The sequence below is a fragment of the Polyodon spathula genome, chromosome 13 (genome assembly GCF_017654505.1).
Source record: "Polyodon spathula isolate WHYD16114869_AA chromosome 13, ASM1765450v1, whole genome shotgun sequence".
Lineage (NCBI taxonomy): Eukaryota > Metazoa > Chordata > Actinopteri > Acipenseriformes > Polyodontidae > Polyodon > Polyodon spathula.
The window spans coordinates 18767290-18786066 of NC_054546.1; the positions used below are offsets into that span (position 1 = coordinate 18767290).

The window sequence follows — 18777 nt, forward strand, 5'->3', positions numbered from 1 at the left end:
CCCCCAAAATATGGGTTAGCGTAGGGCCCCACGTACTTTAATCCAGCCCTGCTGTAAGGAATAACAATGATAAGTGTTGAATCTGTAAAAAATAAATTAAATTAACTGTGAGTGCTGTTAGGTTAAATAAACCTGAATAAAAAAATTAAAAAATTACATAGACTAGACCAGGCAAGGGGCATCACTTCACAAAATGCTTGGCATTGCAAAGATATCAACCATGACATCAAAATCATTTATTTTTTTTACCAATGATTTCTCATTTACAACTCCCATTACCTCAGTTACCAGATCACTCAGACAGGATTGGACGAGGACAGAATTATTTGATTAATCTTAACAATTTTTCATAAAGTTTTATGAACTTAATAACTATTTGTGTTAAGTAAGATGTTAAATCTAAATATGTTCACTCTTCATCTGGCCTGTAGGGGTTGCCGCAGAACGGAGAGACGGTATCCCACCTCCTAAACCCCTGGCAGCTCCAAAGCCAGCTGCCTCACACAACCATGATTTGAACTTGCGATCTCTGATTGTATTACTCATCCTGCACGCCACGCAGCACTGCTTTTACCAGACGAGCCATTCGAGGACACCGTATATAATGCTTTAATGTCACTGTTGCAACTTTTGGAACAGTTAGTATTGTTAATGCTCCAGGACTCCTCCTACTCCGCTACCCTAATACACACACGGTATAGATCATTAGCCCGGTCAATATGCACACAGTACAGACCAGATCACCACAATGCACACACGCGCTGTTGCACTTAAAACACTGACTACAATGTTTTTTCCTTCAAGTCCATTTTGTCACCTCTAATCAGAATAACAGCTGTGTCTACATTTTTGCTAACCAAGCATTAACAATTCAACACAGTATTAAATAAAATTTTCCAAATGTAAATCCGTTTTGTGAATGAAAAAGAAAAAAAACAAACGAACATTCAAGCAGAGCATGACTAGAAATGTCATGAAATACTCTTTAGCTTTAAAAGCGGTAATGTGTCAAAATAAAATCGTGCTCATTCAAATAGATACATTCTGCACTTAATTTATATAAATGCTGTAAGTATGCAATTGTTGAGCCCTTGAAAAGGGAATGACTGAGATAAATCAAAACACTGAGTTGTATGCTTGCTGCAGGAGTGACTAACAATAAAATACAATTTTTTACAGTCATTTCCTTTACACAGAAAACTATATGCTTACTCTTTACATCAGTAAAATAGCAAGTATCCTTTCAGAGTTGTAACAGCTCAAAAAAAGAATAAAAAACTACTGGTGGTGTGAGTTTAGCTTTTTGTTCCCCTCTTTGACTCAGTAACTTCTTAATTAGTTGAAATGGCACTGGCTATTTTTGCTATTTGAAATCAGCTTAGTTGCTTTGACATGACTGATCTTATAAGCTAAGCACCTTTACTGACAAATTCGCAAAACACATCATAAACATAATTATTAGTAAACTGTATCTTGCTCTTTTGCTTTTTGTAACAGAACAGCTGCTATCAATAATTTTGAATTTCAACAAATGCAAATTATCGTGATAATTTGGGGGAGGCTGTTGCTATGGCCTTTTTTTGTAGGCATAACAATTTTAAAACATAGCAGCATTGCAGCTTTTGGCAAGAAAAAAAGAGAATGCTTCATTCAACAACGTTGCATTGTCAGGCTAGTCCTTGCACTTTCGATGGCCCGCAGCATGAACACTTTCCTTTAAGCCTTTTAACTTCTCACAGGAACTGCCATTTGGGGCCCCCCCAGCGAGCTTGGGGATGGCATCCGTCCCTGTCGGCCCCTTCCAAATGGCGCCCAGTACAAAGAAAAATCACAAAAATAGGAACAAATAACAGGAGCTCTATTTGCTGCTGTTTTAGAGCAGTTGTTCCTAAAAGAACTGCAGATTCAAATTTCTGAACAAAAAACTGTTCTGTTTTTCAGAGTAAAACCTGATAGAACAGGTTTTTCAGAGGGAACGTTAAACCTGGAGGAATTCATCAGATTTCAAATGAATGAAGCAAAATGCATCCGGAAAACAAACAAAAAAGACGACCAAGAAAAAGAAGAAAAATCTGGCATTTAGAAACCCATTAGCCACCAGGTGTGATGTTGTCAAGTACAGAAGATGCATTTAAACGGCAGGCAATGACCTTAGCTTTCACAGTTTCTAATGAAGTCAGCCTGAATGGCAGTAGCATGTATTGGAAGAGAGGCATAAAAGCTCCAATCTGCTCAAAATGGATTTTAAGTTGACGCTGTTCACTTTAGTTTTTTAAATTAATGCAACAGCCTTAATACTGCAGCTTGTAAAATGTTATTAAAGATGCAGACTTTTGTGTAAATACATAACTAGTCATCATATTTGTCAGTTTCCCCAATATACAAGTAATGATTTGCTATAATAAAAAAGTCGACATCCTATGGTGACAAATTTATTTTTTAATTTTTTTAATTAAAACTTGGAAGTTTTCTTTTTTTGAGAGAGAGAGAGAGAAATAACTTGATAATCAAAATGTTCCCCAATCACCAGCAGAGTAAACAAAACAAACACGCATGTATGAGATTAATAATCTTTACTAAGACACATACTACACCAATAATTTTTGTCATAAAAAGTAAGTGCAAACAAGTAATGCAAGTGCAGAAAATTACAGAACAGGCAGGCTACATTACTGCACATTGTTTCCAGATGACAGACATCTGGACGGCAAACTTTGTCAACGTTTTCTAAAAAAATCCCAATTCAGCTCTATATCCGGATGCTGCTTTACAGTTACAAAGGATTCAGTTTTGTTATGGTGCATTGTTGGACACTATTCAGGAAAATAAAGGTGTGCTGTTTTTAAACACACATTCTTACCCCTTTCATGAAAGCACACATTTTACTAGTTAAAAAGCAGAACTATGCAAGATTGTGAGAATGTATTACACAAAAATAAATGAACAGAAAATCAATGTAGTTCAAGATTGTGTTTCATTCACTATTATGGTATATCTCTTACTTGTTTCATAACGCAGGGAGCTGCTACTTGAACCATGTCACAGCTACTTGCTCAGTTTTTTTTAGTGTAAGAATTTGAGCAAAACTAATAAATGATCTACCTTTTGGGATATGCCTGCCACAGGTCAGGTATTCACTGCATTTTGTAACAAAGCTGCAGATTGGCCCCTCCATGGAGTGATGTCCTCAGTCCCACCCACCAAGGGAATAAGTAGTCATTCTGCAGAGATCATGTTCTCTTTGGCATCAAATCCGCGAACATGAATGATGCGACCTCGCAAGGTTTGTTGGTAATCTTCTCTTTCAGGGAACCAGGGTTACATTTGTAACTTAACGTTCCCTTTCAATTCGAAGACGACAAACAACCATACTTTTGGGAAAGTATATCAAAGCCGTCGCGAGGGAGAGTGAGCTGTGGTGTGAGCGTGCAACCTCAATGACCCTTATGCCTAATGAAGGCAGAGGGATCTACCACATTAAGCCAGTAGAACGTGGTGAATGCATGCAGAGTATCCCAGCTAGCCACAGTAAAATATTAGTCAATGAGGCTCCTTTTAAAAATGGCCTATAAAACGTAGCCACTCCTCTGGTAGAGAGCATGGCCACCCGCCCAGGTGGGGGTAGGCCAGCATTAGTATATGCAGTCAAAACCCAGGGTCCTTTCACCATAACAGACGAAGAGCTGGTCAGACTGATGCAGCGCTCTCGTCCTGTCAACATAACCTCTCAATGCCAGAACCGGCAGAGGGAATTTAATCTCTGATCATCCTCCGAAGAAAAGGGAGGGGGATGGAAAGCCTCTAGTTCCACTGACTGGTTTAAGTGGAAAACCATAACCACCTTAGGGAGGAAAGCAGAGTTTGTTCGTGTTTCCATCATCCCAAATAGAAATACAAGCACTGTGCACTGACAGAGCCTATGGTTTACTAACCCACTTTGCCGAGGTGATGGCTAACAAAAAAGCTGTGTTCATTGAGCAATATTTCAACTCTATGGAATGTATAGGCTCAACAGGTGAGAGCTCACCTCCAATACCACATCTAGATTCCATTCAGGGAGGTCTTTTCAAGGAGGACGTAACTGCCCAGCACCCTTTACAAAGCGGGTCACCAAAAGATGAGCACCTGGGGATACCGAGTCAATGGGGATATGGCATGCAGATATTGCTGCTAGGTATATGTTCAGTGTAGAGGGAGACCTGCTTGCCTCAAGCAATTTTGCAAAAACTGTAAAATGATTGCTGTAAGGCAATAAATGGGGTCATGACCTCTGTTCACACACCACTTTTGAAAATACTTCCACTTACAGGCATACAACGACATTGCGGAGGAGGCCCTAGCATTCTGCAGTGTATTGACGACTTTGTCTTAGAGCCCCAAGGCAGAAAGACTGTCCCATTCAGGGGCCAGACCCACAGTTGGAGTCTGCTTGGTTCTCAGTGCCAGAGGGTGTCTCTCGCCTGACTGAGGAGATCCAGGCACAGCGGAATCTCCCAGGGCTGGCCTTGCAGCAGCTGGTAAAGGTTTGAAAAAAAAAATCAGATTCTCCTGGGACATCTAGGAGCCACCAGGAGAACTATCACCTCTTCCCTCCATACTTTCTCCAGGAAAGACAAGCACAGAGGTATTGATGGGAATGCATACAAGAGTGACGAACCGCTCCCAACTCGAGCGCATTTGACAGGGAGGTCCAATGGCCTGACCAGGACTCTTAGAATCCTCTGCCGGCATAGACTGCACCCCAACCTGAGCAGGATGTGTTCAAGCGCAGGGCTTCCCAGCATATGTGAGACATGGTCAGCCGATGGTATGTAGCCTTTGTGATGTAGCCGGAAGGTACTGAGCCATGCCTGAAGCGGGCGCATATAGAGTAACCCCAGCTGGAGGGGTGATGAAGCCATGACCATCAGACCCAGCAACTTCTGACACAACACTAAAAGTACTACCGCCCCCTGTTAAAACAGGGATAGGCAATTTTGAATGGCAGCCACTTTGTCATCTGACAGATATGCTCATATTGTAAAGGAGGCCTGCCGGAGTCCCAGGTAAAACATACCTTGCACTGGAATTAAATGGCTTTTGGCATCATTGAGGGCGAGACCCAGCATGGACAGATTCTCCGTCACTATTGCCGTATGAGCCACTGCCCCTTCCTGTGACTGGGGACAGCTCAACCAGTCGCTCAGGTAATTCAACATGCATTTATAGATACCAAGCTGAGTTTTTGTCAGGTGAAATCCCTGCTGAATATGTATACAGGTATGCATCAAGTTTATATCTAACAGACATGGCTTTCCATGCAACCTTCTCACCTCGTTGTGTGGGAGACCTGCAGCGGAGAAGATGGGTATCTTCTGGCCTCTGGCGATACTGTTCATGCCGTCGATAGCAGAGATACCAGTCTGAATCATCTCCTCTGGGTAGATACGGCATTGAGGGTTGATAGGCTGACCTAACAGGGTTTTAAAAAAACAATTCAAGCATTCGCTACTAAAATCCTCTAGTAAATATGCTAAACATCTACATGAACAAACCCTAGGAAAGAAAGATCTTAGAACATGAATAGTAAAAAGTGTGACAGACAGACTTTATATACCTAAAGATTAAGACACACTCAATAACTTGGGACAAGTGGTTCTCTATTCTGTAACTAAAAAAAGTCTTTAGCAGGTCGAGTGACAATTGGACAAATGCTTCTCTAGATATACTGACCATCAAAAGAACCGTATCACTCATATTTGTATAAAATGCACTAGATGTGATCGAGAAATGACAAACTGTTTCAGAGCAGGTGCTGTGACTTTTTGCGCTGACAAACAATTGACATTTTACTGTCTGAAGTGCTTTGCACCAGGTTTCGGATGTTGTCTTGTGGAATCCAGGCTCATTCTTCTTGTAGTGCCTGGATAAGCATTTGCCTGTTCAGTGGTCTCCGAGCCCTAAAAGCTACACTTCGCCCAAGTTCATCCCACAAATGTTTAGGATGGCTTGCAAGAAGGGCACCAAGTGAGGTCTTAGGACTGTGCAGACACATTGCCATCAATCACTACCAGTGGAGTTCTGTAGCGACTAGACACTCCTGCCCAGACCATCACACTTGGACCTCCCCATCGGTTGGTCTCTCACACACAACAATTATACGATACAGCGTATAGTTCACCACGTCTATGCCATACTAGCCGACGTCCATCACAGCAGTCTATGCAGAATCTTGATTCATCACTGAAGACGACCTGGCTCCACTGAAGGAGAGTTCACCTAAGGTGTTGTAGGCACCACCTCATCCTGTTGCGCCTTCTTACAGTTGAACTGCTGATGTGTGGATTGTTACAACCTGCAGTACCAGATGCTGTTTGACTAGCAGTGCGAAAACGATCACGAAAACGCTGTATAATGATCTGTTGATCTTGTGCAGGTGTTGTGACCTTGGTCTCCCAGTTCGTGGCCTGTCATTGACAGAATGTGTCTGGTTATACCATCTCACCAGGATTGAAATTGCTGGCTGTAAGCACCCAAAACAGCTAGCCACAGTACCATACCCTAGACTAGCCTCCAACATGTCAGTTGCTTAAAGGCGCTGCTCTATTGACAGACGTGGCATATTGATGTTTTTCTGCAACTCTCTTTATTGCTTTTATTCATAGTTGAAATTCAGCAATGGAAATCACTCCGATCAACTGTCTCACTAATTAGATGATTAAGTGCATATGCTTCAGTCATAGTCACTGAAGCATGTCATGGTCAAGGATGAATGATTGAGTGATTAAAAAGAAACCAAAAACATTTTGTCAATATCCATCATTTATATACCTTCTTTATTTCTGAAAATAAATGTGTCATAATAGTGATAAGTTTCTTTTGATGCCCAGTATATATGAAAACCTTGAAAATGATATACAGAAAGAGAGATGGACAGAGACAAACAGCCTCCAGATAACATGACAGCGCGATATAACTAAAGAGACAACATTCATACAGGTTTGACTACATCATGAAGAACACATTTAATTGGTTTTAAATAGTCACCAAGCTGTATATCATTGAAGTTTGACATTATAAATATACCTATTTATATCTGAAAGCTCAATATTTGGAATTCAGGAACTCATCCCTCAAAAGTACTTTGAACACAATACGTAATATAATTATCACCTTCTAAAAGCATCACGTCAAATTGTACATCATCTTTTAAAAAAAAAAAAAAAAAAAAGTACTCTTCCTGGGAGCACGCAATGGAATTAAATCAAGGCTGTATTATGTTATGCTTAGGTCGGCCAGTGTGTCCTCGGCTCACCGCGCCCCAGCAACCCCTGTAGTCTGCGGGCTTGCCTGCAAGCTGCCCAGAGCTACGTTGTCCTCCGACGCTGTAGCTCTGAGGTGGCTGCATGGTGAGTCTGCAGTGAAAAGAAGTGGTCGATATTCTAAATTGGGAGAAAAATATCAAAAAAATAATAATAACTGGAGACTACTAAATTTAAAAATAAATAAATAAATAAATAAATAACCAATATCTAGTAGCCTAGATGTGTTAATAGTTAATACTGATCTTGCTATTTGTTCAAAAACTTGCTCAGTCCGTTCATAAAAGTTGATTCAAAGCCTCCTGGATTTGTTAGAGATGAGAGCACAGTGCCTGTTGTTATTATGACATGTTCAAATAAAGTTGCTGAAAGTAATCAGTCTGCATCAAGTTGTTTGATTTCTACAGTTTATCATTCTAACCGGAGACTAGTTGATATTGCAGTTACTGTAGACACTGACAACAAACACTATTCGTTAGTGCAATACTTTATTTAAATAGAATTAAAATTGTAGGACAGCGAGGAAGCAGACTTTAGTCTACATTAAGACACAACATTCACAGGGCATGGATGGGATTTTCCTTCATCAATAAATAAACTTTGTATTTACATATTTTCCAGCAGATAGATATCTTAAAAGATAACATGTATCCTTTACCAGAGATTAGGGGCCTCACATTGAACAATCAGGTTAAAGGAAATCTCCAATCCATTTTCTAAATTCTAGTTAATGGGTGAATTTAACCTACAAATAAAGATACAATATATTTAGTACACTGCTGAGTGTTTTCATACCCATGATATCCAGAAAGTCTTCAGCCAGCACAGTGGGTCCTCTGTCAATAGGTTTACCAGAGCCATTGAATACTCGACCTGGAAAAAACAGGACTCTAATATCAAGCTCTTCAGAAAGAAGGTCAACTAGTTAGAAAACTGGTCAGTGGTATGGATATCTACATTCTAGACATTAATCAGAAGCAACTGACATTTTGATATGTACAGTAGGTTGTACTTTATTTGTTATAACAACTTGATGAAAAGGTGATTCGTAATTCGTGCAACCTTGTCTGGAGGGTATGTGGAAGATGATATGCATGTCCAGGACAGAGACACTCTGGGACGTACCATTTGGCCACCAGAAAGTTGTGTGGATTATGAATCATATTCATATTACATTTGTATATAGGTTTTTTTTTTTTTTTCATAACTGCACCGTTTTCTGGAATTTGAAGATTTTTTTTTCTTCTTCCGCCTCAATGTAAAGCAAAATAAATAATTTGTATCTGCTTATTTTCCTTGTTGGTTTGTTTAGCTGTTCTGAGATGTAGATGTTTGCGTTTATTAACTACAACACAGTATTAATTATCTTACAAGGGCAGCACTGCAAATGTAAACAGTAAGGCTTTGTAGTTTTTACTAATGTAAAACAGAGGTGTTACTAGTTAGTGTTAAAGTATTAAGCATTTTTTATTTTGCCTAAATGTTAAACCATTGTCAAAAATATGCAGGTCACATATAGGTTGGGCTTAGTGCTTGCATAGTAAGTATACAGGCTAGGAACATTTATTTCAATATTATTTTCCATATACAATTAAATACTTATACACAAATATATGTGAGCGCCCTCTTTAAACTACATCATGTTTTAATGTGTATTACATCTCACTGCTAACAAACACAATATTGAAGATTGTTTAAAGATGTTGCTCACATTATGGGTGGAAAAATGCACAAATGGACATATATGGTATTCGATAATATAGCTGAATTATGTTAAGACTAACACTGGGGCTCAAAAATCGCTACATTTATAGGTAAAAAGGTAGGAAAACTATTGCATTTCACACATATCAACAACAATTAAAAGCATGACATTGCTAAGGGGAAACTACCATCTTCAATTGGGCTTTATTCACACAGCATAAGACTAAAGCTGCAGGCAACACACTGTGAAAAGAACCCTGATTCTATAAACTCAAATCCTGATTTCATGGTCCGCTATACAAAGATTTGTTTAAACAAGCATCCTCCTGTTGAATGGTCAACTTACCAAGCATGTCCTCTGACACAGGTGAGCGAAGGATGTCACCCGTAAACTCACAGGCTGTTTTCTTAGCATCAATACCTGATGTCCCCTCAAACACCTTGGGAAAAAGAAGAGTCGCTCATAATAGACCATTATTTTGTAAACTTTTCAGCAAAAATAAAGGTTGTAACATTGTGTAATCAACAATGAAAAGGTTTTTAAAGAACAGGTTTAAAATGGAGACATGGTTAGTTGAAATTAAGTGAAATGTCAAGAAAACTTTATTTGCAGAAAGTATTTTTTTTTTTTTTTTTTTTAAATGCATGTTTTATGTTTTTAACAGAACAGGTTTAAAAACAGACTGGTTTCGCTATATATATAGATATAAAAAAAAAAAAAAAAATTAATATATATATATATATATATTCTCCCAATGCCGCTTCTGTTTTATATATTATACTAGGCTTACGCCCCCCTGGACTACGGGCTTTTGGAGCACTGACGTTCCAGCACTTGTCCGCGGCTCCCTCTTGGTCATCAGGGAAGTAGGTTGATGTGAACAATCCCTCTGCATCTTGGGGAACTAAGAAGACAGGGTAAAAAACCGGTGACAAACAAAAAAAACCAGCATTGTGCTTGAACTGTGCAGGGTGAAGGTCATGACAATCATGATTTGAAATCCCTCTGGAGCCAGGTGCTGATATTTCTGGACCCCACAGAGGGTGGCTCTACAATTGTGTCTGTGTGCGCTCCCGCAGGGTTTAGCGATGAAAATATGTCCTGGGATAGCTTGCCTTTCCTGACCGCGTAAATTGGTCAGCACTAATGAGTCCAGGTAGTTTCCAGATGATCCCTTGCCTCGTAGCTTGGCAAGATCCATTGCTAGATTCTAGGGGTGAAAACATTCTATTCGGATCATAGACCACTAGAAGACAGAGCCGGATGTCTCAGTCATAGCAACATACCCTTCAAAGAAATGAACCTTCTAAGTATTAATTTTTGGATTGAACCGAACAACCTTAGTCAATAATTCTAAAAACGTACTGGGGCGGTAATCTATAACGAGACAGGTTCCCCTGTTTCAAAAAGATAAGGGTGTAATCAACTGAGGTTAAGTTTTGTGTTGTTCGCTTTGGTTTAGATTTACCTATATGTAGAATCTGAAGTTATTTATTTGCAGAATAAAGTTTAAAAAGATGCAATGTAGTTATAGATATATATAAATATATATATATATATATATATATATATATTTATATATATAATATAATATATTATATGAGACGATATAGGTTGCTCTTCTGTTTATATAGGCTTACCTGGACTACGGCTTTGGAGCCACTGACTTCCAGCACTTGTCCGCTCCTCTTGGTGCCATCAGGTAGGGTGAGGTGAACAATCTCTGCATACTATATATATATATATATCATGCAATATATCCTCTGTAGCCAAGTGCTGATATTGGCTTGGGACCCACAGAGGGGCGCTACATACTTGCCTTCAGACCACTTGGTCAGGCACTAGATGCTCCTAAACTAGAATTGAGCTCTTCTGTTGCCATTACCTGGACTACGGCTTTGGAGCCACTGACTTCCAGCACTTGTCCGCTCCTCTTGGTGCCATCAGGTAGGGTGAGGTGAACAATCTCTGCATACTTGGGGAACTAAAAGACACAGTAAAAACGAGTGAACACAAAAAACAGCATTGTGGCTTGAACTGCAGGGTGAATCATGCAATCAGGATTTGAATCCTCTGTGAGCCAAGTGCTGATATTGGCTTGGGACCCACAGAGGGGCGCTACATTGGGCTTTGCGCTCCCGCAGGGTTAGAGAGGAAATATGTCTGGGGATAGATTGCCTTCACTGACCGCTAGTGGTCAGGCACTAGATGAGTCCAGGTAGTTTCCAGATTGAGCCCTTGCCATCTGTAGCTTGGCAAGATCCATTGCTTAGATTCAGAGGGTGAAAACATCTAATCGGCTAGACACTAGAAACAGAGACTGTCTACAAGTATCTTCAAGAAATGAAACCTTCTAGTATTAAATTTTTGGATTGAACCGAAAACCTTAGTCAATAATTATAAAACGTACTGGGCGGTAATCGGATATAACTGAGACAGATTTTCCTGTTTCAAAGATAAGGGTGTCATCACTGAAGGTATGGTTGTGCGCTTTGAGTTTAGATTTATATATGTATGAATGCTGAAGTTATTTATTTCAGAATATGTTTAAGATTGCATGTATGCTATTTAATTTTTTTTTTTTTTTTATAGAAATATGTATTTAAACATTTAAATAAAGCAATATTTCAAGTCTTGAAAATCACACTTTACCAAGTCATGTATATAATTGAAATGACCAGGTGCAGGAGATTAAATAACCAGGGCCCTGATAAAATTTTACCAAATGGATTTCAGGTATCACAGCACAAATGAGTCATACCCCAGGGCTCTCCCCAGGAAATCTGTACAGTCAGGTGGCAGAACATTATAGCCGGGAGCACTTAACATAAAAATAAACTTGCCTTACCTTAAATATATAATACGACAAAGAATTTGAATGTGTTGTCTTTCGTTGACTGTATCTGGTTGCGCTTTTTATGTTCTACATTTTCTTTTTCATGACTGTTTTTTATTATGGTAAATTACCATGCTTATTTACGCACTCTACGATTTGACTGGGGAAAGATAACGTAGGGTTATTGGAGTTCACAAAAAAAAAAAAAAAAAAAAACTGCAACCTTTTCACTTCCTTTTTATCTTAATTTTTGAGCTTACTGCTTCACTTAAATGGTTTTCTGTGTAACATTTTCAGGGCATTTTGTTAATGCACGTCTATTTTTGTTTTTCGATATTCAACATTTTTTGAATGCACCTGTTCATTTTAACCATTTTTTTTAACACAACAGTACTCACACACGTGCATGAAACTGCAGTGTAATAATCCAGCATCTCTGCATTTAAGATGTCAGCTGACAACAGCCAATATCCCATCACGCCTTTCTTCTTAAAAGGCGTACAGCCACTATAAATGAACCAACAATATCTCTCAAGCATTTGGGTACATAGCTTTTTTTTTTTTGGTGCATATATATATATATATATATATTATGTTTTTTTTTTTTTTTTTTTTTTTTTTTTTTTTTTTTTTTTTTTTTTTTTTTTTTATTATTTACATGATATGTAGTGGAACTTCATGTTATTTGTGTGTGTTTTTTACATGAATTACTTTTATGAACTAAAATAATCTTAATATTTTATATATATATATATATATATATATATATATATATATATATATATATATATATATATATATATATATATTTATTTTAATAAAGTAACAGACGCAAATATAGCATTAGGTCGTGGATTGTGCCGATCGCTGGCTTATTTTGACCCCCTGCATTTATTGTCACCGTTTTTGCTTTGAAAATAATTGGTCATTTTTTAGCAGTCATTTTTAACGTTTTAGCCTCTCGAAGTGCTTAACACTGAAAACACACCTCTTCAACTCTCCGATTGGTTAAATGTTGTGTCAACACAGCTGTCATGTGGTTCTAAGATTTTTTTTTTTTTTTTTTCAGCCAGCAACGCGCAGCTGATCTAGTCTGCTAGATGCACAATCAATCCTTATTGTTAAAGGCACAGTGGCATCTGCAAGACGGGCGGATCAGGTTTTTTCAGCCGGGCGGCGACAGTCACTTTGCTGGGCGGCCCTTTGGGCTAAAACGGCCTGGGGAGAACCCTACATGAGTCTGTGGGTTTACTAATAGCAGTTGTTCATGCAGCTGTAAAGGGAAGAACAATTTATTTAACAAACTCCCAGCTGAGTATTTAAAATAATACACTTTATTGAAGGTAGTTCTGAACCCTAGGATTCGGTGCAGGGCTAGTGTGAGTGTCAAGTCATTTTAATATAGCACGATCACTTGGACAGAAATTACAGAAACAACATTACATACAAGTGGTGATCAATAATCCGACTCATACAGTAGGAATGTAAGAGAAATAAGTCAAATGTACCTTCACATGGTCCAAGATAACAAGGGGTCCATTTACACCAGACACTGTAGAGTAGGCTGAAAAACATTTAAAAAAAAAAAAAAAAACAACCATTTAACAATTATATTTTTTCCTTTTCACAATATATTCTTCAGGGCTCACAAAATACACTAATAAACTAGAATCTGGAGTTCTTCATTGCAAACCTATGAAACAGGCTTTGTCACTTTCTGTTTATGAGCCGTTTCTGACCAGTGCGCTACTGCTGTGATTGAGGGGGGCAGACATACTGCTACCCAGAGACAATTGGAAAGCATCAAGTTTGATTGTCATCCATTTTATTTGCTGTGATTTTTCTTAGCTTGAATATCTCCACAACGGCCGCATTTGATCAGCTGCTGGTCAGAAGCAAAAATTAAATGATCACATTAAAAGGATTTTAACAAAGAATCGGAGCTGGCTCAAAAAAACAAAACAAGAAAAACACACACATTATTACTCTAAAAGGGAGTGAGATTTATTATAGAATTTTGCGAATCTTAATGACTTTTTTTTTTTTTTTTTTTTTTTTTTTTAAGAAAGGAGGGGTGTGGGTTGTGGGCTGGGTCCTAAACCTTTTACTTACTATGGGAAAACATTAAAGATTCTGATATTGGAGACAATTTCACCATGCCTGCCAATTGTTTCTGGTCCTACATCTGTGGTATCTAGAAGTAAGAGAGCCCATTGTTTCACCAAGGCCTCCATGGTGCTCTTGCTTTTTGTGCGAACCGTCAATCTCTTGGCGGATATCAAAGCTGCAAGGAAATTAGAACAGACTGGCTCTACAGCAAAGCACTAAAGCCTAGCAGGGTGCATCCACAATGCCACTAATTAGGCAGTGGCCAACAAAATAGCCTGTCAATGCACAATTGCTGTTTCCCACACACACCTGCATTTCATACCCTAATAAGCGTACAGGCCAGGACAGAAGGACTACCCGCTCAAGTGTGAAAAAGAAAAAAAAAAACTGACCAAATATAACAGTGTAGCCTTTACACTCTATAGAACTCGCCATTCTTCAACATCTACTGGGTTCAGAGCAACAACAGAAAAGCAAAACAAAAAAAAATGTTTAAGTTTAGTTTCAGGCCAGCAGAGAAGACCAACAGGATTTTAGTTTCATCCTTCTGCGCAAATCGAAATTGGATCATGTTAAATGATATTCTAATCTATATAGTCTAAAGTTTTTTTATGTTCTGTGGATGAAACAATTTGTGACCATATTCCAAAAAAAATATGTAATGTGATATAAGTACGGTATTAACGGTCAAATGAACAAATAGTACCCTAAACTTATAGAAGCACAATATAAGAAACAGTTTACAGTCCTTTTTGAGAAAAGGTCTAGTCATTTATAATTCATTTGTACATTGATCACTGTATTAAAACGCTTCAGTGCTCTGAGCTTCTTATAGTTTTATCATTGTAAGAAATGATGCACTCATTTTCTCTCAGCTTACAAAAAATATGTTAAGGAAGAAAGAGAAGGAAAAAAGCACATTTTAACACAAACCCCTCAAAATACTGTCTCTGCTGGAAATTTTATGAATCAATAAAAACTCTGTTGGCTATTGCACTTTTTTTTTTGGGACAGAAAACTTGTGTGTATATTTTCATCCGCAGGAGTTTGTGAAATGTAGGTTAATGAGTCTGGCAGCAATTAACACGGAACTGAGTTGAACGACCAACACACTGCCCACTCATTGCAGCTGTTAATTTGTAAACCCACTCTGCTCTGAGGGAGAACTGCACATACTGTACTGTACAGCGTGATTCTGAATGAATCCTAAAATGCTGAAACTGTGGTATAGTAACTTCGATGCCTTAGAAATACAAAAACCTATAATACTTAGTATGATAACCATGTATGCACAATGTGTGTTTTAAAGTTGTAATGTTAAAATGATCTTTTTGAACATAGTTTAATCTGGTTTTATTTTAACAGAGAGAAGCAGGTGGTATTTTATTATGCTATTAAACAGAACATAATCACAATGCTTACAGCTCAAAAATAATACCAATTATACTTGTAGAAACACAAAAAATACTTGACTGTTTAGCAAAACACATCTTGAAAACTAATAAAACTACCCAAGTACTAAAAATACATGTTACTAGTTTAACAGGCACTTCTAGTGGAAGAGGTACTGAACAACACATCCCTGAAGAACTGCCAGGTTAGTAACTACATTTATTTTATTTTTAAAATTATTTTGGCTGAAATTGGATTTAAAAAAACAAAAACAAACCACCACCTTAGTGGTAAATACAAATTATTTCATTAATAAACGGTGTACACAGAATAAACGTATACAAAAAGAAATTCCTTTTTGATTTGGAATAAAGAAAATAATTATGAAATGCCGGTACATTTTTTGTTTGGATCTTATTCAATACCACCGTTGTGTAGCTCATCCAAGGTTCTTTTTTTAAACCTTAAGGTGCCTCAGGACACTTTTGTAAGACTTGCTCTACATAAACAGCCATACCTCACACTACATCAAGTAGCAACATTTTCAATTTTCATGAAAAACGTTCTCCACCCTCACTGACCACTTGAGCTCAAGTACAGAATCCCCAGTTAGGCAGGCAGCTCTAGTGCGGGTCATCTGGCCACCTGTTCAGCTGCCAGTGTCTTTTGTGCACAAAGATGTTAATTGGTCCTAATCCCCTACTAGAAGCTGTTTTGGTAGCCTGACCTAGCACCCTGAAGGAAACCTTGGTGTGAAATACTAAAGAACCCATTCAGGGGAGTGTGAAAAGAAGCACCGAGCATTCCAACACATTTTAATTTCTGGGCTGAAAAGGGGAACATCATCATTCTAACACTGAATACATCTTACAAAGCTGTATTAACAGTGAAGTATTCACACATTCACTGCACACAATATAGATGGAGGCTTCTTAGAAAGGGACACATATGGAATACTAATTGCAATGCTCACATCTAGTTATAAAGAATTATTATTATTAAACAATTATTATTATTGTTCATGCATGCACACATTTAAACACAGGGTGTTTCTCCTTGTTATGAAACGTGTTCTCCAACTTCGTTCTATATGTTCATGTTTTTATTTATTTATTACCATTTTAGACTGGTGTACTATTGCAATAGGCTGTGCTTTACAAGCAAAAACAAGGCAACAAGTGAGTGTGTATCCACCCAAAAAGTCACATGGACTTAATATGGCTGGTCAATGACAAGGTCATCAATACATTTAGCATGTAGTGTTTCTATAACCCTACAAATCTGAAAAATTACCTCACATGACCTCAAATGGTCTCGGAGATATGAAGCTGACAAGGTGGTGGCAGCAGCTGTGTAAAAGAGCTGCTAAAAAAAGTGTTCATTTTTCATAGACTACAGCAGAGCACCATATAAGAAGTCAATATCTCAAAGCTATTGGTCTTTTTCATTCAGAAACCAGAACGTTTTCTGATTTTTGGTTTTAAACAATAAACCCCCCTGCCCCGGAAAAACTGTAGAAATGGTTAATCAATTCACGTTCACTGTACCCTTTTCCCATTAAAAAAATAAAACCTACTACAAAAAGAAGTATATTTCCCAGTGCTGCTGGGCAATGTCCCGTCTTCCTGACTTGTATCTATAATTGATTTGTTCTGAATACTTTATACCCGCCCCAACTACTGAGTGACAGCACATTCCTACATTTCTATTGCAGACTGTTCTTGTGAGACTTAAAACGAGATTACAATCAGGAATGGAGGCTTGTTAGCAGGATTTAAAGCTGTATTACAGTGAAGATACAGAGGATTTAAAATAGAACTGTGGTGAAGTGTATAAAAATGTCTACACACAAAAATCCCAGAATAATATGCCCGTGACCATAGGGATTTAGTTGTGGAAAGAAAAAAGTTACTTAAGTGTTACTTAAGTATTGTCGAGTTACCACTATACAATTTTGACAGAAAAAAAACGCTCAAGCATTTTGGAATTTCATACAGTATATCAAAAACGATTTACATAAAACATGAAAATAACTTGCTGTATTTAATTGTAGTTCACATCTATTGGAAAGCCAATACTAAATAAAGGCTCAATTGGTCCAAATGAATTGTATTATCCACTAAAACTAGACAATCAATACTTTGCATTGACGAAAGCAACCAATCTTGTACCTGCAACTGCTGCAAGCCAATCACCGACTGTCAGCTCGACTGGAGCACAGACACAGCATCTTTCAACAACAAAGTGGGTCGAAGACAGTTCAGTAATATTGGTCCATTCATATATAAATTTAGAAGAGAAAGGCGGCTGAAGGTAGAAACATGGTGAGTTTAGAGGCATTTTAGAGTGTTATTTAATGAGATTGCATTAAATAACACATTCAGACTACATTGTACACAGACTGCTCAGTAATTGCTCTGTCCATTCCCTAGGCAATGTCCAGATTATAAATAGGGGTTAAAACACAAACAAGTTAATAAAAAAATTAAATCAATTTATTAAATAAATATGTTCTGGACTATTTTCTTATAACATCTTTACTCTTTTTTTTTTTTTTTTTTAAAGAAAACATGGTAAAAATAGTTTTCTAATAGCGATAGTGCCCTCTTGATGATGGCTCTACCGTGTGATAGTTGACCTTGACTTTCGTTCGTGCCCTCGTCTTCGGGTCGGGTCGCTTAACTCCTGTCGCGGTCAACTATCACACGGTAGAGCCACCACCACCTAAGTAGAACCCCAGAGTTACAAACACCAAACCTACGAACTGACAGGTCTACCGAACCCCCACTTTCAACCGGAAGTATGCAATCACTCAATCGTGTGTGCAATGCAACCATATAGGCGCGTCTTCATAAGTGGTGTGCTGGTCATGAATGCGGCAAAATTACTGTACCAACACATGTATTCAGAAAGGAGAGGCCGATTTCAAAGCAAGGATGGTCCATTTTACTGGGAATATTTTAAATTAAAATTAACATTAAACATTAATTTTTTTTTTTACAAAACACAGGTTCTTTTTCAAGCCAAAGGAGGCTGAATGACTGAGAAAGCTACACAAATGCATTTTGTTTAAAAACCAGCAAAGTTAACCCAGGTTTTCCTGGATGTATAAATCTGTCTCTGCTAGTTATTGATTTCAATAGTACTGTAACTTGAATTTAGCCCCCCTCCCTGCCTCCCATGTATAGTTCTGTTTTAAAGACTTTAGAACCATAACAATATGCTTATTGCATTACTGTGCTTTATCTGTGTTATTATTCAGATTAAGGGTGTAGATATTTATTAAAAAACACTGAAAACTAATTTTCAGAGTTACAGACATTTCAGACTTGCGAACAACCTCCATTCCCAAGCGGTTCGTAACTCCGAGGTTGTACTTTAATTGAATGCCTAAAAGTTTGTATTCCTGGGCCCACAAAGTAAAATGTTTTCAT

At 38.0% G+C, this 18777-nt stretch overlaps 1 protein-coding gene across 1 annotated transcript in view; it reads right to left on the minus strand.

Moving 5' to 3' along the window:
* LOC121325646 (V-type proton ATPase subunit B, brain isoform-like) overlaps nt 1–18777 on the minus strand; it is a 54466-nt gene that overhangs the window by 27082 nt on the left and 8607 nt on the right. The window contains exons 2-6 of the mRNA XM_041268481.1: nt 13351–13406; nt 10892–10990; nt 9352–9445; nt 8097–8174; nt 5313–5452 (exon numbers count right to left, since the gene is read on the minus strand). Coding sequence (XP_041124415.1) covers nt 5313–5452; nt 8097–8174; nt 9352–9445; nt 10892–10990; nt 13351–13406 — 467 coding nt within the window. The remainder of the gene's footprint in view (nt 1–5312; nt 5453–8096; nt 8175–9351; nt 9446–10891; nt 10991–13350; nt 13407–18777) is intronic.